This window comes from Mugil cephalus, chromosome 14 (genome assembly GCF_022458985.1).
Source record: "Mugil cephalus isolate CIBA_MC_2020 chromosome 14, CIBA_Mcephalus_1.1, whole genome shotgun sequence".
In the NCBI taxonomy this organism is placed as follows: Eukaryota; Metazoa; Chordata; class Actinopteri; order Mugiliformes; family Mugilidae; genus Mugil; species Mugil cephalus.
Window position 1 is genome coordinate 24800853 of NC_061783.1, and position 23515 is coordinate 24824367.

The window sequence follows — 23515 nt, forward strand, 5'->3', positions numbered from 1 at the left end:
ATCAAGCTGCTTTATGTTTTTGTCTCTGTATCCTCAGAGTCCAGAGGCCAGGTCACAGTGACTCAGCCTGGATCAGTGAGGTCTGGTCTGGGAGGAACCGTCACCATCAACTGTAGAACCAGTCAGGATGTTTTTAGGTCCAACCGTTTACACTGGTACCAACAGAGAGATGGAGGAGTTCCTAAACTTCTGATTTACTGGACCAACATTTACTGTTTATTTAAGAAAGGGACAGTGCAATTTCTAGGTTCATTAGAGCATCAGGGATTCCACGTCGTTTTTCAGGCAGTGGATCAAACTCTGACTTCACTCTGACCATCAGTGGAGTCCAGGCTGAAGATGCAGCAGTTTATTACTGTCAGAGTGTTCATAGCATCAACAGTCAGAGTGTGTTCACACAGTGAAAAAACGTCGTACAAAAACCTCCCTCAGTCAGACTGAACAGAAACTGAAGTGACTGTTGCAGCTGGAAGCTACTGCAGAGACTGATACAGTTCACTGAACACACAAACCAGACATTGGTTAAAAACTTCATAAATCATCATATTTAAATGTGACATTTAAAAAGAAAAAACATCTAAAACACATCTATTGATTAATGTTCAGTGTGTGTTGTCATGGATAGTAGCAGATGTCTGTAGTCCAACTCATTATTAGTCTCTAATAGACAATTAGTTCAGATCAACTTTCAGTTTATCACATAACTTCATCATTGTAGTGAAATAAAACCTGAAAGAGCCAGAATGTTTCAGTCACTATTAAAGGATGAAAAGTTAAATTTATAGAGAAAAACTCAAAGTTATTAAATTCTCTCAAATTAAAACTAAAACCCACATGACTTATAACTGGGGCAGCTGTACACCCCTGACCATACCTCAATGCCACTCTGGGACTTTCACCCAGAGAATAAAACACTGAATACAGGTTCTTATGTTTCAAGGAGAAAAGGAGCAGAGAGGTGAATTTCTAGTTGTAAACAATTTAATTTTTATTTACAAGTAAATCTGACATCAGTTAAATAGGCGGAGGACTGGGCTTAAAAATAAGGCTGTATCACAAAAATATCTCTACATGCTAAAATGTCACTACACTGAAGTGTTTACCAGCACAAGGTGACTGTCAGAGAGGTCTACAGGGGTGGGGGAGTGAAGGGGAGAGGGGCCACCACCAGCAGCTATCCGAAGGGGGGTCACACACAAAGCTGCTATAGCTGCAGGTACCCCTGGATCTAAACATCAACAAGACGGTGGAGTTGGTCATGGACTTCTGTGGAGCAAAAGACACAAATTATGACATAAAACATGCAAATAAAACTGAAATGAGGAAACCCTCCACCCATGGAGCCTCCACCTGCACACCTACGACCAGCCCACCTGTACTGGCACTGACAGAACCCCAGAACAGAATTAACTCAAAAAACAAAGAAACCAAGAAACATAAACACTAAACCGACTAACTGGACTGAGGAGAAAACAAAGCTCCCTTAACACAATTTATAATGAAAACACTAAATGAACCAAGGTAACCATAAGTACACAAAATATATTTTGAAAACGGGGCAAAAGCAGCAGTGACTAGAGCTCAGCTACAGCAGCAGGAGCCCACATCACTTCTCCGTTCCTGGAGTTGAATATTATACAGTCACACATCCACACATGACGAGCGCTGCACAGACGGGGGGAGGGAGCGCGGTGACTAGTCCCCTTTAGTGCTCAGTCTCTCACCTACACAGATGCAAGGGAAGAACTAAGAGCATGTGCCAGAAGTATGTTTGACAGAAAGACAAAGAGCATACTTTGACTAGACATCGTCATTCATGGAACAGATGCAGGGTCGGGAGAGTGTGAGGCAAAAACCTACCACTGCCTGCAGCTACATTTAAATAGAACCAGGAGGTGATGGCCTCACCTGTTGGGAATCACTGATTGGAGGGGTTGTGGCCCAATAGGCAGAGAAGGGAGGGGGAGCTCTACCCACCACAGATTTATTATTACATTTACTAGAATTAACATTCTACACGAGGACATTCACCCATCACCAGACACACTGATAAACACTGACATCCACACCCCACCTCCAGAATGTGGAACTCTTTCCTTCTTATTATTTATCCTTGTTTGTTATAAACTTCTTGAACGTTATGATCCTGTGTATTCGTGCTTTTTGTCACGGCCCATGAGCCGGGTCGTGACAACCTACAGAGCAAATCACTCTGTGGACAACGCCACCAACCTCAGCCTCCACCATGTGCTCCAACACCTGGACCAGCCCAGCTCCTACGTCAGGGCCCTGTTTGTGGATTATAGCTCAACCTGCTACAGCTGCAGGTACCCCTGGATCTAAACATCAACAAGACGGTGGAGTTGGTCATGGACTTCTTTGGACACGCACCCTCACACCCCCCACTTCTCATCAACACTGCAGTACAGGTTTCTGGCCACAACCATCACCAGGGACCTGAAATGGGAGACACATTCATCCAAGCGGTCTCACCAGAGGATGTTTTTTCCTCAGGCTGCTCCACAAGATGAATGTCTCCCCCAACGTTCGTGCCCAGTTTTACAGAGCCACCATCGAAAGTGTCCTCCTACATCACATCCTCTGCTCACACAAAGAACAGACCGGAACACATCGTGAGAACATCCAGTCGTCTCCCGGCCTCCAACTGGAGCCTGTGTGTGTTCTACATCATGTCAGATCCAGGTAGAGGTCAAGAAGGATCTCGCCCTGCTCACTCCCTGTTCACAACACTCACATCAGATCAGGAGTCACCTAGAAAAGACAACTGCTGCTGATTTAACGCTCTGAAAAGATGTTTGGTGAAAGTCTAGAGGCCCTAAACACCTTCTATGCCCACTTTGAACCTGCTGATCCCACTACCTGTTCCAGACTCACGGTCCTGGAGGTAGAGCTGCCACTCAGAGTGTCTGGAAACAAGATGAGGATGTCTGTGCAATGTGTCAACCTCTGCAAACCAGCAGGACCAGACAACATCCCTGGGAGGTTTCTGTTGGACTGTGCAGACCAGCTCACTAAGGTGTGAGATCTTTAACGTCTCTCTCTTCCAGGCTGTGGAGACGGTGTCCCTGTAAACAGCTTCCATCATCCCAGAGTCCAAGTGTGCAGCAGTCAGGAGAAAGAGTGACTATCGACCGGTGGCCCTCACTCCAATAGTTATGAAAAGCTTTGAACGCGTGGTCATGGCCACATTAAGGAGAGGGTGGACATCAATGTGGACCCAGACCAGTATGCATACAGGAAGAACAGGTCTGTAGAGGATGTCATTTCATCTGTCGTCCACTCTGCTCTCACTCACCTGGAGAGTAGAAACACCTACAGGCTGCTTTTCCTGGACTTCAGCTCTGCATTTAATACAACTGAACCACAGACTTTAGTCAACAAACTGCTGCTGCTTGGATTACCACCGTCCCTCTGCACCTGGCTACTGGAATGTCTGACACAGAGTAGTTCACTAAAGGTCGACTCACTAATCTGTTGACTGATTTAAAGAACTTTCCTTCAGTCAAACAGTTTAACATTCAAGTGTTTCCAAAACACTTCAGAAATCATCATGATCTATGATAAGTTTTTAGATTCATGGGAAAATTGAGCTAAATGAATACTGGCATCAAAATTACTCATCATTCCAAACTTTCCATTTACAGAAACACCTGAAAAATAAATCAGACTCCACTTAAAAAACCTGGTTAGTAACAGTGACATGAATCATTATTTGAAAGAAAAATATCAGCAACACATGATAATAAACTGTGTTAGACATTATTCATAGATACTGTTCTAAAATATCATCACTGACTCATTTTAATAAAGAGTCAGAGCATTTCCATAGAGGGTGAGTTTGCATCAGCAGCACCATGCTCCAGTGCTCTGGGAGAGTTTATAGTCCTGAGAGTTGAAGACTGGATGACTGACAGCTGTCCTTCATGACAACAGAAGCCACAGAAATCCTCCTCATCAAAAACATGACTTTGATCTGCGTCCTCATCTGGACTCTCCTCTGCTGCTGCTTCACAGGTAAAGTCCAGAGAATCAAACTCCTCTCCTCTATCAACATCCGTCCCTCTGAAATGAAGCCCACAAAACCATCAAGCTGCTTTATGTTTTTGTCTCTGTATCCTCAGAGTCCAGAGGCCAGGTCACAGTGACTCAGCCTGGATCAGTGACCTCTGGTCTGGGAGGAACCGTCACCATCAACTGTAGAACCAGTCAGAGGGTTAATGGCGGCAGCTATTTATACTGGTACCAACAGAGAGATGGAGGAATTCCTAAACTTCTCATTTATCTTGCTAACAGAAGAGAATCAGGGATTCCAGATCGTTTTTCAGGCAGTGGATCAAACTCTGACTTCACTCTGACCATCAGTGGAGTCCAGACTGAAGATGCAGCAGTTTATTACTGTCAGAGTTATCATATCATCAACAGTCAAGGTGTGTTCACACAGTGAAAAAGCGTCGTACAAAAACCTCCCTCAGTCAGACTGAACAGAAACTGAAGTGACTGTTGCAGCTGGAAGCTACTGCAGAGACTGATACAGTTCACTGAACACACAAACCAGACGTTGGTTAAAAACTTCATACATCATCATATTTAACTGTGACATTTAAAAAGAAAAACATCTAAAACACATCTGTTGATTAATGTTCAGTGTGTGTTATCATGGATAGTAGCAGATGTCTGTAGTCAAACTCATTATTAGTCTCTAATAGACAATTAGTTCAGATCAACTTTCAGTTTATCACATAACTTCATCATTGTAGTGAAATAAAACCTGAAAGAGTCAGAATGTTTCAGTCACTATTAAAGGATGAAAAGTTAAATTTATAGAGAAAAACTCAAAGTTATTAAATTCCCTCAAATTAAAACTAAAACCCAAATGACTTGTAACCGGGGCAGCTGTACACCCCTGACCATGCCACAACGCCACTCTGGGACTTTCACCCAGAGAATAAAACACTGAATACAGGTTCTTATGTTTCAAGGAGAAAATGAGCAGAGGTGAATTTCTAGTTGTGAACAATTTAATTTTTATTTAGAAGTAAATCTGACATCAGTTAAATAGGAGGAGGACTGGGCTTAAAAATAAGGCTGTATCACAAAAATATCTCTACATGCTAAAATGTCACTCCACTGAAGTGTTTACCAGCACAAGGTGACTGTCAGAGAGGCCTACAGGGGTGGGGGAGTGAAGGGGAGAGGGGCCACCACCAGCAGCTATCCCAAGGGGGGTCACACACACTGCAAAGCAAAAGACACAAATTATAACATAAAACATGCAAATAAAACTGAAATGAGGAAACCCTCCACCCAGTGAGCCACCACCTGCACACCTATGACAAGCCCACCTGTACTGGCACTGACAGAACCCCAGAACAGAATTAACTCAAAAAACAAAGAAACCAAGAAACAAAAACACTAAACCGACTAACTGGACTGGGGAGAAAACAAAGCTCCCTTAACACAATTTATAATGAAAACACTAAATGAACCAAGGTAACCATAAGTACACAAAATATATTTTGAAAAAGGGGCAAAAGCAGCAGTGACTAGAGCTCAGCTACAGCAGCAGGAGCCCACATCACTTCTCCGTTCCTGGAGTTGAATATTATACAGTCACACATCCACACATGACGAGCGCTGCACAGACGGGGGGAGGGAGCGCGGTGACTAGTCCCCTTTAGTGCTCAGTCTCTCACCTACACAGATGCAAGGGAAGAACTAAGAGCATGTGCCAGAAGTATGTTTGACAGAAAGACCAAGAGCATACTTTGACTAGACATCGTCATTCATGGAACAGATGCAGGGTCAGGAGAGCGTGAGGCAAAAACCTGCCACTGCCTGCAGCTACATTTAAATAGAACCAGGAGGTGATGGCCTCACCTGTTGGGAATCACTGATTGGAGGGGGTGTGGCCCAACAGGCAGAGAAGGGAGGGGAGAGCTCTACCCACCACAGATTTATTATTACATTTACTAGAATTAAAGTACATTTTAGCTGGTTAAAAATGATTGTGAAAACATATTTAATACACACATATAATTCATTAGTTTCCTGAACTGAGACACTGATCCTCAGACTGTAGCTGCAAAGTGATAAAACCTGATGTTTACCTGTAGTTGATGAATTAGATCTAAAGATTAAATGTGACTGTGATGAGATGCATTCAGGAAATATTAAAAAACAAGATGATGATAATGTTGTTGAAGAAAGAACAGAGACAAAGTATTTGACTTGAAGAAAAAACTTTATTGTGTTGAAACATGAAAAACACGAGAAGCTGAAGAATAATGATGAGTTGAGTTGGTCTCATGGTAGAAATAAAGAGACAGAGAAAAGCCAGAGAGCAGAGAAAGAGTGAAAGCAGTGTGAGAGTCCCAGTGAGTCAGGTCAGGACTGGGAACACTGGTCTCTCCTCAGTGTCTCTGAGAGCGGAGTCTGGGAGCCCTGGCTGGCCTCACAGGTCACAGAGACCACCTTCCTCCACTGGTCTGCAGGGAGCCTCAGGGTGCTGCTCCAGCTGTAGTGGCCGTCCTTCTGCAGCACCCCGGGGCTCCTGCTGTGCACCCCGTTGCTGATGCTGCTGCTGCCGTCCACCTTCCAGGACAGACTCCAGTCTGAGGGGAAGCCCTTGTTGGCCAGGCACATGAGCGTGGCCTTCCCCTGCTGCAGCTCCTCCACGGAGGGAGGCAGCACCGTCAGGGAGGGGGGACTCTACCCACTGCAGAGACAGAGACACAGAAAACTCAGACAAACTGGGAGTTTGGGTGAAGCTGCTCTTCAGTCTTTCACTTCCCTCTCTCAGCTCGGTAACCGTGGCAACAGACAGGCATCACTGCTGAACCACGGCAACAGACAGGTTTCAGGACTAAAGAGGAAACTAAGAAAGAGGCATTTTGTTCCTCTGGTGTCTTCATGTTTCATCTACAAACTACTAATTCTCACTTTGACTCTTTCAACACATTTGACTCGATGTGAAAAATGTCACGTTTCTCTTCTTTTACAGGATCTTAACAGTTTCTAACAGAAAACACCTCGATGGTGTGTGTTTGCTTTGCTTCTTCAACATGAACATTGTCAACCACTGAATTCCACATTAAAACTCCTTCAATGAATCCAACTCAGACATCATGCTGCTTAAATAGAACAGTGAGCTTTGAACAGAGTGGGATCTACAAAATGTGACAAACGTGAACAACTTTGAGAAAGATCCAGTAAAACGGAGGAGAAATGTTTTGTCAGCTGTTTGGTCTGAACTTTAAAAAGATTGGAGGAGATTTTCTTCAGAGATGAAACTTTAGGTTAGAGAATAAAAACAAAATAACCTTCACATTGAATTTCTTTTGAGACAAATGTTGAAGTGAAGCAGATTTGAGTCTGAAGACATAATGTCACTCATTCAAGAATCACTGCAATTAAATGAAATGACAACGAGCAGATCAAATGATTTAGTAATGTCTACAGTTATGAAATAAATGACAATAAATCTAGATTGAGGTTATTAAATGAGTCAAATGTACTTACAGTTAACTTCCAGTCTGGTTCCTCCACCGAACGTCCACCACAGTGATACAAACTCATTGAGGCGCCGTACAAAAACCTCTGACTGTAGAGAGACACGGCTCTCTGACTCTGAAACAAACTAACTCAACTCAATGATTCATTGTTTGGATCATTGTGAAAACTGGAAATAACACAGAGCAAGAGCAACAACATGACTGAATTTAGACTTTTATTTACAGTTAATTTATGTTAAATTACTTTTAAAATGTCCCATTGACTTTCATTTTTTTCTGAGACAGAGATGAGAAACTGTAAAACTATGAAATATCATGACACATTCAACAATTTATGCAAAAATCAGACTTATAAAAGAAAAAATATGAAATAAAAATGAAGTCCAGACATATTCTTGATCCGTACTCTGATAAACTGACTTAGAAAAACAAGAGAAAGAGAAGGAATCAATTTTGAATCAATCTATATTGTGAAGAGTGAAGCAAAGATCCTGCGACAAGTTCCTGATCAATCCAACAATGAAGTGATTGATCCAGTGATCAACATCATGATCAGAGTGATCCAGGTTCCTTTTGGAGTCACTCAGAACATTTCCATAGAGAGTGAGTTTGCATCAGCAGCACCATGCTCCAGTGCTCTGGGAGAGTTTATAGTCCTGAGAGTTGAAGACTGGATGACTGACAGCTGTCCTTCATGACAACAGAAGCCACAGAAATCCTCCTCATCAAAAACATGACTTTGATCTGCGTCCTCATCTGGACTCTCCTCTGCTGCTGCTTCACAGGTAAAGTCCAGAGAATCAAACTCCTCTCCTCTATTCACATCCGTCCCTCTGAAATGAAGCCCACAAAACCATCAAGCTGCTTTATGTTTTTGTCTCTGTATCCTCAGAGTCCAGAGGCCAGGTCACAGTGACTCAGCCTGGATCAGTGACCTCTGGTCTGGGAGGAACCGTCACCATCAGTTGTAGGTTAAGTGAGAATTCCAGATCTTTCTCCTGGTACCAACAGAGAGATAGAGAAGCTCCTAAACTTCTAATTTACTGGGCAAGTCATAGAGTATCAGGGATTCCAGATCGTTTTTCAGGCAGTGGTTCAAACTCTGACTTCACTCTGACCATCAGTGGAGTCCAGACTGAAGATGCAGCAGTTTATTACTGTCAGAGTTATGATGTCATCAACAGCCAGAATGTGTTCACACAGTGAAAAAGCGTCGTACAAAAACCTCCCTCAGTCAGACTGAACAGAAACTGAAGTGACTGTTGCAGCTGGAAACTACTGCAGAGACCGATACAGTTCACTGAACACACAAACCAGACTTGGGTTAAAAACTTCATACACATCATACACTGCATCTGTCAGTATCACGTTTTATATAGAGTACATTAATATAACTAATCATGTTTACCAGACAATCAATTTCTATTTAAACCTTCAGAAAACCTTCATCTTCCATCAGTCAGTTAGATAGATTAGATTAGATTAGATTAGATTAGATTAGATTAGAGTCTTTGTTGTCATTGCACGGTAGCATATAACAATATACATTGCACAACGAAATTGATGTACAGCTCTCCCGTCAGTGCAAAAGATAAATTTTCAATAAATAACTAAACTAGACAAGGCATGTACAACAAACAAATTAAAAGGACACTATATACAAATTAGAATCAGATCCAAAGTTGAAGTTCTCTCCCTATTTCATACATCCTATTAAAGTGTGACAGTTAATGAGAAAACCTTGGAGAAGAAATAAGTTTCTCACTTAAATCCAACCGAAAGTAAAACTGAAGACACAGATCAACATAAAAAATATTTGTAATAATCATTCATTCATTAACATTAAAATCACTAAGAACGATCACTGTCATATGAGGACTCTTATATGGGAATGGACAGCCTTTAATACGGGTTACGACAGCAGTGAACTGAAGCAGCCGTCGTAAAGACTGCCGTAAATCATCTAGTTGACACTGCTCCTCCCGCTCGATTTGTTGCTGTTCCGGTGTACCTCCTAAGTTGACACCTGTATGATTCTGCTTGTTCTGAGAGTCTCCAGTAAAGCGTCATTATAGTTCAAAGTTCATGTGGACATCACACTACTTACATGGTGTCAGAAGTTCGTGACAGACACACGGCTTTAGGACGTTTAATCCCGCGGAGAGCTTGAATGAATACTTCTACCCCAAAAAGAATGTAATCCATGACATGCCTGTTTTCATCAGAGAGTACAACGGCCCGGTGAGAAGGTTGAAACGTTTATCAGAGCTCTCTATGACCTGTCAGAACATTGTGACTTTGGAACACACAGAGAGGAGCACATCAGAGGCCGTATACTTGTGGGCATAAATGACAAAGAGCTGTCTCGTAAACTGCAGTTGGAGGCAAAGTTTACGTTACCCCAAACTGTCCAGGAGGTGACTATGCAAGTACACCAACAGGGGGCGGCGTGCGCAGCAGTAGAGACAATTGTACACGCTAAATCCTCATACTGAGGAAAACAGAAGTGGAAAAATAAAAAGAAGAAAGTGGGGATCAAACAGAAAAAAAAAAATATACATGCAACACATGCAAAAAGGTGGGTCATTGGGAAAGAGTGTGCCACAGCCAGTGAATCAGAGAGGTGACAGAGGCAGAGACTGTTACACAGACACCATACTTCCTAAGAGCAGTCACAGATTCTGACAGAGATCGTGATCAGTGGACTGTACAGGTTGTCAACACCAGCTAAATTCAAAAGTGATAACAAGGCAGACCTAAACATCACAGAGGAAGAGACATTCAACATGTTAATCCCTGAGCAAGAACTGGTGCAGTCAAACATTCAACCACTGAACAGCCCTGGTGGTCGGCAATAATTTGTATGGGGAAGTTTCAGGCCAGTGCTAAATACAAAGAGAAACTCTGCTCATTCCCGGTGTATGTCATACATAGCCAGACCGCAAACAATCTGTAAGGCAGAGACACAGCATGTAAAATGGTGATAGTTAAGCACATTGAGGACATGCACAATGCCTTTGGTTAGCATGGGACTCTCAAGACAGAGCCTGTTAAAACACAGTTAAAAAATAACGTTGATCCTTATGCTGTGCACACAGCATGAAGGTCCCCTTAACTCTCATGCAGTAAGTAAAAGAGGAAATCCAGCGTATGGAGGAGAACGGAGTCATTGAGAAAGTGACAGAGCCCACGGATTAGTGCGCACCAATGGTGTCAGCTGCAAGGCGAAATGGCAAAATACGCATCTGCGTGGACCTGAAACAGTTAAACGAGGCTGTAAAGAGAGAGAGGTACGTCCTTCCAACTGCTGAGGAAATCAATGCAAAGCTGAGTGGCACCACCATGTTTACATCACTGTACGCTGCCTCTGGGTTTTGGCAGATACCTTTACATCCAGAAAGGAGCAAGTTAACCGGCTTCAAACGGCTTTTGGCATCGCAAGTGCTTCAGAGATTTTCCAGCGAAAGATGACCGAGACCCTAAATGGTCTTGAGGGAGTAGCTGACATGGATGATATACTCGTGTATAACAACACTGCAGAACAGCGTAACTAGCACCTAAACAAGGAACCAGAGAGAATTGAGTTGGCTGGCTTAAAGTTGAATAGAGACAAGTGTGTGTGTTCAGACAGAACCAGCTTCACTTCCTGGACCAGGTGATTGACAAGTCAGGAGTAAAGCCTGACCCTGACAAAGGAACAGCAATCCTCAGCTACCTAAACCACAGAACATCCAGGATTCAAAACGTGTCCACAGGATGTTCATGTACCTGGGGAAATATATTCCCCATCTGTCAACTCTGGCCCAGCCGTTGTATGAGCTTTTGAGATCAAAGACTGCATGGACTTGGGACCAGCCCCAACAGGAGGCCTTCCAGTGTGTCAAAGACATCTTGTCTACGTCCCCTGTACTGAAATTATACGACGTGAATCGACCTACGGCTGTTTTGGCAGACACCAGCCGCTATTGCGTTGGCGGTGTGCTGCTCCAGCAACATGACGGGGGCTGGAGACTGGTTGCCTATTGCTCACTCCATCTGTCTGAGGCAGAAACCAGATATGCCCCGATAGAAAAAGAGTGTCTGGCAAGCGTTGGGCATGTGAAAGGTTTGAAAAGTATCTTGTTAGCCTTAAGAACTTTAAGTTGGTCACTGACCACAAGCCCTTAGTGCCATGGATGAATAAAGGACCAGCAGAAAGTAGAGGCTTGTCATGTCTGCCATGAGATGAAACACGCACAGCGTAAGGAGCCCCTCATCTCAACCCCTCTACCGGACCCTGGAAAAGACTTGCTGTCGACCTGTGCGACCACAACAAGTACTCTTACCTAGTACTGTCAGACTGCTTTTCTAGGTTTCTTGAAATGCTCCACATGCTGACAACCTCTGCCTCACAGGTGGTGCTAAAGTTAAAGACTCTTTTCGCATGTTTTGCCTGCCCAGACCAGGTCATTTCAGACAATGGACCCCAGTTCGTATGTGTGTAGTCCCAAGAGTTCACTAGAGAGTTTGACTTTTAACACGTTACCCAAGTCCATACCATCCCCAAGGGAATGGACACGCAGAGAGAGGAGTAAATTGCAAAGAAGATTCTAAAGCAGAAAGATCCTCTGCTTGCTCTCATATGTTACAGGTCCACTCCCTGCGCTACCACAGGTGTTAGTCCTGCTGATGGAGAGAAAGATTAAGACCGCATTTCCTACACTTCCTACCAAATTAAACTTTTATTCAATAGAAATAGTTTATATCTCACGTAGAGAGATCATCAAGAAGTGAAATGGTTGGGCACGAGGATGTTGAGACTAAGCATCTCAGATAACCTGCTCATGACCTCCGACCAGAAGTGTTGAATGTGTGGGCAGTACCAGAGGGCGTGGATGTAGTTGGCTATTGAGGCTAAGCAAAGTGAAGAGGTATTGCTTTGACTGAGGCTCATGCGCTAAAGTTTATTGGAGGTAATCTAGGTTCTATGACGGACTTTATACTGTATTAATAGAGTTACATGTCATGGAAGGTGTGATATTGCATATTTTTTGCCAGTTAGTGTCTGTTGGTAGACTATTTATGTCTCTGGTCCACTTGTCTTTGGGGATTGATATTGATGTGTCACTGGATGCTAGAAGTTTGTATATCCGAGATAACAGATAACAGGGGTTATCTTCCCATCAGTGAGTTATTAATAAGATCTAAAGTTAAAGCAGACTTCCAAACTCTCTCTCTTCTTTTATACATAACACTTAATTATGACAGTTGAGGAGAAAGCTTGGTGATGACCTTTAACCTCAGCTTCATGGTGGATCACAGCTTCATGACCTACATCCTGAAGAAAGAAAAGTAAAGTCACAGACCATCATCATACATCTCTGTGATCAATAATCATTAATATCACTAAGAATTAACACAATGACTTTCCATATTTCCACTGCTGATCTCCACCAGCAGTTATCACGCAAAGTGTTAACTCTGATACACTTTTAATTTCACATCAATGACACAAAGAATCTTCAGTTGATAAAATATCTGTGGCTGCATGAAGACTTGGAATATATTGTCTTTCTAAATGTAGTTGTTTCCAGTAAAAATCTAAATCTTCAAATAAACCTGTTTTTGTCAAAGGAGCTGATGTTTAATAAAGAGCTGCATCATCTGTATATTGAAGTTGTCAGGGGTTCCATGTTCAGACAAACCTTGAGATGAACCAGCCCAGCCCAACATTCAGTGTAATATACTGTGATTAATGGTACTAAAAGATTCAGTTCATGTAACAATTAACACATTACAGCAGCCATTTACTGTAAATGACTCTCAGCACAACACAGATTTGAATGAAGTGGTTTGGTGCATTAACTTCATGAATTCATTAAAAAACACACAATAAGGAAAATAGATTCAATGATTAGTATGAATATCATCATTTAATTATCTGCAAAATGTAGAGAGCAGATGTTTTGTCTTGAAGCCTAAGGAATAAATTTGTAGTCAGATATGGGATATAAGGCTCATCTATCAGAAACACATGAAACTCACTGAAAGTAACATAACATTAAAATTTATCTTGATCTCCTATAGTATTTGAAAATATGAGCAATATGAAAGAATCACTATATGTATATAGTATTTATTGATAGATAATGACATAAAATATCATCACTGACTCATTTTAATAAAGAGTCAGAGCATTTCCATAGAGAGTGAACCCAGGACATGCACAGACACTAAGGACTGGATCAGATCATTTAAGTTCCATCAAGGCTCATATCTGAGGAAAGAAAAGGTGCTGCAGAGTGAGGTAGGCTAATCCAAGAAAGCAAAAACATGAGAAAAGTCAGAGAAGAAGCATCTGGGAGGAGCTGAACAGAAACACAAAGAAACATGAACAGATGAAGGAACAGAAGAAGAGGAGGACTCAACAGACGACAGGACAAAGAGAAAGACAGGACTATATATACACACTAAGACTAACGAGACCCAGGTGAGACTAATGAGGGAGGAACACACAAGGAGAAAAAATCATTTAATCAGAGGGAAAACACAGACAGGAAGTGAAGCAGGACAAGAAAACACAGAGGAAGAAGCTCTCAAAATAAAAGAAGGAATCACAAAGAAAAGCAGACAGGGTCACAGAAAATGTTCCAAATCCAATCTCATGAAGAGAAAAGGGTCTAAAGTTAATATCATGTCAGTTTCCACAGGAAAGCAGCCTTGTAGCTGAATGCTCTACTTTGCATTCTACTTTATGAAAGTGGAGGAAGAACAACTAGAGAGAAGTGTCTTACTGGGGTCAGATGGTTCTAGGAGGTCCTCAAGTCACCATGGATCTTGGCCTTTAACAGTCTTGTATATAAGGAGGAGGGTTTTATGTTCTAGTGAATTTTACACTGAGTCACTGAAGAGAAGCTAAAAGTGTAGAACTACGATCTCTCTGGGTCTTTTCCATCAGAACTCTCTTTTGTTTTAGAGCAACTTGAGTCTTTGTAGAAAGTTATTGAAGTGTCTTAAAAATAATGAATTACAGAACTCAGCTTCAATGTTTCTGAGTCACTATTTAAACATTAATGCCTAAAATTCAACGAGTCCTATGAGAATCTGTATAATTTATGTGTTTTCTATTTGTTTTGTCCTCTCTTCTCTGAGTAGTGATTAATCAAACCTGTTAGCATTTTAACCTAAAGATAGAGGAGAGTATGAAAACTGAGAGAGGTCACTTTGTGCAGCAGTACTGGTCTGACTGTATTGAAATCAGTGATTTACTCCCTCTGTTCACAAGGACAGAGTTTGGTGTTGTGCTTTGTTCGAGATAAGTTTTGTATTAATTAAACTCATAAGTGTCTCAAAGACACCTGTGGAAGACATCAGTAGGTCTAAATCATCTATGGAGACAACAATGTAGAGGTGAGTATCATCAGTGTAATAGTGAATATTGCTGCCATGTCTCCTAATGTCACTGCCATGAAGAATCATAGAAAGACTGAAGTTGACTGGTCCTGATTCACAGAGTGAGACAGAAGTTTGGGTCTTCATGTTTTTAAGTGGTTTATGTGGTATATAGGGAGAGGGTCAATCCAGAGTTTAGGACTGATCTGATTATCAATGTTTAGCATAGAGTTCCAGCAGACCTGAGATCAGCAGAACAAGAACCTGTGACAGTAATGTGAATGAATATTCATTATTACACAGGATGAGATGTTACAATCACTTGTGCCAAGATCTGAGGCAAACCTCATTTAGAAGTCCAGTCCACCTGAAAACCAACCGGCAGGCTAGCAGTCAGCTACCAAGTAGCAACCAACAAGAAGACACCAGCTAACCAGGCCAGCCAATAGCAGTAGTCTAGCATGTTTCCTCCTCAGCCACAGTCACTCACTTGCTCGCTCTGCTGCCAGGGACATGTTGTTTACTGCCACCCTCTGTGCTCTCCTGTGAATGCCTTACTTACACAGGAGAACAATGGTGGATTTTACCACAAATTTACAGCAACCCACCTCCACCAGCTGCACACGGGCCTCCACCCTCGCTGCTCAGCTTCTGCTGCCATCTCTGCATATCTAGCTGTCTTTAGCTCATTAGCCTCCTCAACTCTGTCTTCCCACAGGACAGTAAGTTCAATAAAATACACTACCTTCTCTACTTCTGACCACAACAGCAGGTCCGTGCTGGTGCTCACTATTTGTGCTGCGACAATCAGCTGTTCGTTTAAGTTGGCCATCAGCTTTCCTGGCTCCGCCTACCATAAGCTGACCTATGCTATGCCTGATCCTCACCAGTCTGGTCTTGTTTCCATCCAGTACAATCATAAAATGTCTCTTCTCCTTTCTATCAGAGAAGGAATTTACCTCTACCAGTTTTTCCTTAAATGCAGCTGCAGAGCATTTCAGAACCTGGTTGTGAAGCCAGGTATATTTCTCTTGGGAGAGACTAACCCTTCAACCTGTCAAAATGCGGCTAAGTGTACATACACTAGAACACTCCCCTAACCACTGGTTTAGATTCTGGGGAGATGGCAGCACATCATAAATAGTCCCTATCATGAATCTAATCCTGCTAGCCTCCATGCTCCACAGCTCTCTCCACCTCAACTTCCTTTTCTCTACACTCTCCCAGTTCACCCACTTTCCTAGCTTAGCCTGTGACACTGCCTTAGTACATCTCACTGCTTCCTCTTGCCTATGAATCTCCTCCACTAACATCTTTCTCTTTCTCCCCAACCCTACTGTACATGACCTGTGATATCCCTAAGCCTGAGAACAGCCTGAGCTTCGTGTACTGCATCTTTTGGATTCCACTTCCTTCCTGTTTTAGCCATGGATGCTACACACTTAACTACTGGATCTTTCCACTGAATGAGAGTCATCTCCAGTCTAGCCTTAGCACACTTAAACTCCTCTGTCAGACTGCTCACTGGGGGCTCCAGTAAGACTTTCCCATACAAGGCCGTGATGCTTAAGCACCGTGGGACACCATCATCTCCTGATTGATCAATAAATCATCCTTTAAAGGTTCTCAACCTTTGATGTAGTAACTTCACACACTGTCAGTGGCCACATTAGCAATAAACCAAACCATAATTACCAAAACAATTTGAATGAATAACATACGATATTCAATAAATAACAGGAGAGTAATTATTGCTTCTAAATGAAAGAAAATATGAAAATTAAGAGTTGGACCTGTAAGCTGACTCATCTAACAGGACAAAAATTAAACATTTTCGCGCAAAAACTATTAATATTCTACTTGATCAAACAAAGAATGATCACAAAGAGAATCTTCCAGAACCAAGTTGTCCACAAGTCACTGGATCAGTTTCCTAGTAGACCATCAATATCCTCCACATGTCATGATATGAATATGTAAATATGTGGAGTATTAACAGTGAGATGGAAACAGCATGATGCCTTGTGTTGTCCAGCTGCAGCTGACTGACTCTGTGTGTTTGCATATGTGTCCTGCCTCTCTGCTCCCAGCCGTTAAGAGGCCAGTGTTGATCAGTGGCTGTCCAGGCCTTTCAGAGCCACTGACACGCCGGCAGCACAATGATGATGTCACTGACTCTACTGCTGGCCACCTTGGGGCTCCTTGTTCAGGGTGAGACTCTCTGCTGAAAACTTTGCTGCTTCAGGATGCAACCAGGTTGAGCACAATGATGGAGAAAAACTGAAGCAAGCAGCTTTCATCTTCTTCCATCTATTCTCCATCTTCAACAAATCATCCTCTTCTGTTTGGATCTTCATCATCTTTCTCCAAGCTGGATTTGTCTCAATTACTCTTTTCCTGTTTTTCATCTTTTCCAGGTTCATCAGGACAAATCATCCTGACTCAGTCTCCTGGATCTCAGTCTGTTCTTCCAGGACAGTCTGTCAACTTTAAATGTAGAACCAGTTCAAGTGTTCGTAGCAACCTTCACTGGTACCTTCAGAAACCTGGAGAAGCTCCTAAACTCCTCATTCATTCAGCTACAACTCGTCAGTCTGGAGTTTCTGATCGTTTCAGTGGAAGTGGATCTGGTACTGACTACACTTTGACCATCAGTAGAGTTCAGATTATTGTCAGCAGAGTAACAGCTTCCCGTTCACAAAGTGAAAAACCATCGCAGAAAAACCTCCCTCAGCTGAAGAGGAACTGATCAACAGCTGAAACTACAACAACAGAGGTTTGAATAATACAAAAACAAATCTTAAAATAACACATTTTCAGCAACAGACTCATTCAACCCGCTGCTCTAAGGAACAATACAAGACATTGTTTCTCCCAACTGCAAAAAGAATTTACAACTCATCTACCTCTGTCAGAGCCACCATCACAGAACTGCACTAATCTACCTGACACCTTTGCAGTTCAAGTATATCTTGTATAGTCAAGTACTTATATGCATATATTATACCTATACTATGTATCATATCCTATCTTGTGTGTGTGTGTGTGTGTGTATATACACATGGATTAATACATGTTTACATATTATATATTGTAGTTATGTACATATGCTCACCTTGCACATATGACACATTTCTGTGTATATTATTATTATTATTATTATTATTATTACATGCTGATGCTGCTGCCATTATTAGTTCCATATACTGTTATATACTGGTATTATTATATATTCTTCTTATTATCATTATATAATATCATATTATATACCATATATATTATACTACTATTATATACTGTTTAGTTACAATAACATCACCACTGCACCTTATCTACCTATGTATCTTGTATCTTGTGTTTTTAAGTGTACTTGTCCTATTCTGGGTTTTTATCTTTGCTTTTATTTTTATACCTCAGCATTTTATTCTATTGTATTTTTTTTTGTATTCAAATACCGAACTGCTATGATAAGAAAGTAATCAAATTATCCATCCATCCATCCATCCATCCATCCATCCATCCAGAAAAACCTTGTGAGTGGTGATTAATCAGACCTGTTCACAAAGTGTGAGCGAGTTCCTGTAATTGTATGTAGTAATGTTCAAAACCTAATGAGTTGACAGATAATGTACCAATGATCACATTACAGCAGCCATACTACAACTCACCTGGTTTGGACACATCAAACCTTCAGACTATGGCATGTACTGATGTCCCATCCTGAGAGAGTTGGACCCCCTGTTCAGCCTCTGTAGGGTCCAGGTATCACCTCTTACTACCAGTAGTGACACTGACCCTAGATAAATACAAAACTCTTTCTGTTTAGGAGTTCATATTATTGCTGCCCCTCTAGTGAACCTGTTGGTAATCAACACCAAAGCAGATGAAGCTGATTAACAACCTCCTCTACTACTGAACTGACCACATCAATATCTAGCTGATACTATGGTTCACACCAAATAAGTCCCTGTTGGAGTCACAAATCCAAAGGTTAGGATTGATTTGATTACTCCTGATCATGACTCAGTATGACTCAAAGGACCTCTGAGAAACTGGACAGACTGGTTGAGAAGGCTGGGTCTTTGATTGGGAGGAAGCTGGACTCACTGGAGACTATTGTTGAGAGGGGCACATGCAACACAGTACAATCCATCCTGGACAACAGGACTTCATGACATCCTGGAGGGGCAGAGATGCAGCAATAGTGTGAGGCTTCTCTCACTACACTACAGGACTGAGAGGTTCAGGAGATTCTTTGTCCACACAGTCATCAGACTGTACAGCACCACTGATTAAATGTTTAAATGCTCCTTTGTCAAAAAAAATAGTGAAGATGTCAGGTCAACTGTACATAATTCTGAACAACCACCACTCAGCTCTTTTGCAAAGACATACACGTTAAGCAAATTTACAATACACCTGGACATATCACGATACAAATGGAAAAACACATGAGAAGTGACTCAGAGCATTTCCATAGAGAGTGACTTTGCATCAGCAGCACCATGCTCCAGTGCTCTGGGAGAGTTTATAGTCCTGAGAGTTGAAGACTGGATGACTGACAGCTGTCCTTCATGACAACAGAAGCCACAGAAATCCTCCTCATCAAAAACATGACTTTGATCTGCGTCCTCATCTGGACTCTCCTCTGCTGCTGCTTCACAGGTAAAGTCCAGAGAATCAAACTCCTCTCCTCTATCAAGATCCGTCCCTCTGAAATGAAGCCCACAAAACCATCAAGCTGCTTTATGTTTTTGTCTCTGTATCCTCAGAGTCCAGAGGCCAGGTCACAGTGACTCAGCCTGGATCAGTGACCTCTGGTCTGGGAGGAACCGTCACCATCAACTGTAGAACCAGTCAGAATGTTTACAGTTACTACAGCGGCTTCAACTACAACTCCTACCATTGTTTATCCTGGTACCAACAGAGAGATGGAGGAGTTCCTAAACTTCTCATTTATGATGCTAACAGTAGAGAATCAGGGATTCCAGATCGTTTTTCAGGCAGTGGATCAAACTCTGACTTTACTCTGACCATCAGTGGAGTCCAGGCTGAAGATGCAGCAGTTTATTACTGTCAGAGTTATCATAGCATCAACAGTCAGAGTGTGTTCACACAGTGAAAAAGCGTCGTACAAAAACCTCCCTCAGTCAGACTGAACAGAAACTGAAGTGACTGTTGCAGCTGGAAGCTACTGCAGAGACTGATACAGTTCACTGAACACACAAACCAGACGTTGGTTAAAAACTTCATACACATGTTGATTAATCCATGGCTTATGAAAAAGTGATAGCTTCCGTCAATATCTCAGGAATCTACTACAACTTCATAAAATCAACTCCACTCCTATGCTGATGATATTTTATCATACTTCACAAACCCGTCATCTTCCCATCATTTATTAACTAGATCAAAAGTCAAAACAAGCTGCTTGTCATTGTATACATCATTTAAATCATTTCACAGATAGGGTTGATGGCCCTGTCTAATGGAGGTGCTGAAATGGTTCGGGTTTGGGGAATATCTTTGTAGATGGACTGAAATCCTGTTTGTGGACTCATCAGTGTTGGTACGTACCAATGATTTCGTCTCACATCCTTTCAGATTCACACACGAGGTTCTCTAAGGCTCGCTGATTTCACCATTACTGTTCATTATTTCTCTGAGCCAATCTATTCCCTCCTTAGTGGCATTACTTAGTGATCATGGCGTTTGTTCTAGTTTTACGGTTTTTAAGGAAAATCCTCAATTATGTTACTACATGAACGTGAAAGAAGAAACCCAACTATATCCCATCATTAATCAATACTTGAGATGGCTCTTATACCTGGGCATTAAAATTACTCCCTTCCAAAAAAAAAAAAAAATCTTAGCTCAGCAAACTATGAGCCCATTTTAGTTAAAGTAACAGAGGATATCGCAAGTTGCTCAACAGTGGCTCTTTCCATAACAGGAAGAATTAATATAACAAAGATGAACATACTCCCAAAGGTCTTATATGTTTTTCAATCTATCCCCATGTCTCCTCCACCAAATATGTTCTCCCAAATAAAGACTCTTCTCTCAAAGTTTATTTTGAGGAATAGAAAGCCCAGACTTAGACTTTTCCAGTTAAGAGCAGCGATGTTTTGGTTCTTCAAAGAAGGCAGGCCGGCCTGGACGCAAATCGAAGTTTTAGATAGCTTCCTTTACTCAGCTCCACTTAAAAACCTTTAGAACAACACAACCAATCCTTTGCTTAAAAAAACAAACAAACAAACAAAATAACAACTAAAAATACTATTGGTATCTGGTTTGAGGTGCACAAACATGTGGGGGACACTCCCGTGCTCTCCTGTTTTGCACCAATCTGGGGTAATGAGTATTTCAGAGCTGCAGTGAAGGACGGGGGGTTTAGGCGGTGGTTTGATAAAGGTTTAACCAAACTAGGTGACCTATATGTTGGTGGTAACTTGTTATCATTTCAAGACTTAAGGGTGAGATATGATATGCCACAGACTCACTTTTTCAAATATCTACAAGTTTTATTAGATCACGCTTGAATAATTCATTACAGCATCCAGGCTTCTCCACTCTAGAAACTTTTTGTACTCAAAATTGTTTAGCTAAAGGCCTAATTGTGATATTGTATAAGATCATGATAGTTATAGTAAATGAGAGAAATGGATTCAAGATCTATAAGAGGATATGACGGAGGAGGAGTGGGGTTCTATATGTTCTAAAGCTCAAACACAGACCATTAACACTAGGTTAAAACTAATACAATACAATTACACACACAATTATACAGGAAACATTGAATAAGTTTGATCCTAATAACACAGATTCGTGCTATAAGTGCAACATATACGAGGGCGCACTTTATCGCTGTCTGTGGGATTGCAAAGAGGTCCAACATTTCTGGAGCTCTGTGGTGTGTTATATATCTCAGGTTTCTTCCTCTTCTATACCTCTTTGTCCTAAACTGTGCATACTTGGTATATATCCCAGTAATTGTACATGATCAATTAAGGAGAAGAAAATGGACCTTAGTTTGCTTAAGGCCAGACATTCCTTCGCTCTATGTTGGAGGAATGTTGATTGCCCCTCTATTGGACTCTGGTTAAGGAACTCACTTATGTTATGAAGAAAAGGACCTCCTAGTTCTATGAACATTGGGAGAACTTCTTGGACATCATTAAAAATACAGACATGGAGGAGGTCTTGGCTTTATGATTGTGAGTCTGCATTGAGTTCTGTGTTTTTATATGTATTTATGTTTTTATCTTTTTTTTATGTGGATTATGTTTTTTTTTTTTATTGCCGTGGGTGTTATCTTTGTAGTGTTCGGTTTATGGAAAAGAAAAATCAATGAACAAATTTTAGAAAAAAATAAAATCAAGTTATATTGTAACAAGTGTACATGTCATCAAAACAAATAAAACATATATACTTCCATGATGCATTTAATTCACTTGCTAAATCTAGGAAACACTTCTGCATTTCACTCATTTAAATAACATTGATAAACTGCTCCTATTTTTCCTAGAATCTATTTCGTATTTGTTGTCATGGACTTCAATACACTTTTACACTAATTCTGTTGAATGTGGACCGGTTTGTTGAGAAAGACACTTGAACTAGCATTTAAATAAATTCAACAGATTTAACGCCATTTATTCAGTGAAACAGCTTCTGATTTGATTGTGTTCAATCATTTTCCGGGATCATCCCTATGTTCCCCACTTTATATGTGACTGTTTTTTTATTAAAAAAAAAAGGTTAGGGACCCGGGGAACATAGGTACCCTCCCCATTTTTTAACACTTAGAGATTTTTAAGGTTTAAATTTAGAAGGACTCTTTAGGTAAAGAACATTACATATACACTGCATCTCAAACGTGTGACGCATCTTAAAAAACAAAAAACTGGTGACACTACATGTTCTTTCAAGTTGAGCTTGAGCTGAGTCCCAAACCACATACCTATGAATTGAAAATATGTTTGAACATTTATGTCTTCTTCTGGTCAACTTTGAGTGTCACTGTGTTCAGAATCCTAAGGTAAAAAGACAAAAGCAAGACTTGATGGCGTCTCTATAACACTTCTTGTAATTGTTGTATCAACATTTATTGCAGAGAAAATCCAGATTAACACCAAAAAACTGATTCATGAACTAAGGTGTTGGACACGGGAGTGGATGTGGTCGTCCTCAGGGAACTGTCTTGGCTCCTTTCCACTTCTCCGTCTACAGTGATGATTTTAGACGCCTCTGAACCAGCTTTAATATCTAGAAATACTCTGTGGACTTGGCCACATCTAGGCTGGGGAAGATGGAGATTACAGAGGACTCATTAGAGACTTTCTAGTCTGTGAACAGGAAAACTGCCTCCAGCTGAATGTGGGTGAAACTAAGGAGCTGGTGGTGGATTTCTGGAGAAACAAACACTGACTTGAACACAACACAAGACCGGTGTGACAACACTACACCAGAGCAGACTCGACCTGCTAAGAACATTTAAATAATTCTAAAGTTAGAAAGTACTGCAGAGGTCCTTCTATGACTCTGTGGAGGGATGATGTATTTAATTTAGTTTTTTTGTACTTTGTTAATTTTTACTTATCGTATCATTG

General features: G+C 41.4%; 1 gene segment (V, D, J or C); it reads left to right on the top strand.

The window, feature by feature from the left end:
• The first annotated feature begins 19516 nt into the window (after positions 1-19516).
• On the top strand, positions 19517-20025 carry LOC125020344. The segment is given in 2 exon segments: positions 19517-19568; positions 19676-20025. Coding segments are annotated over 2 exon segments (402 nt in total).
• The last annotated feature ends 3490 nt before the right edge of the window (positions 20026-23515 follow it).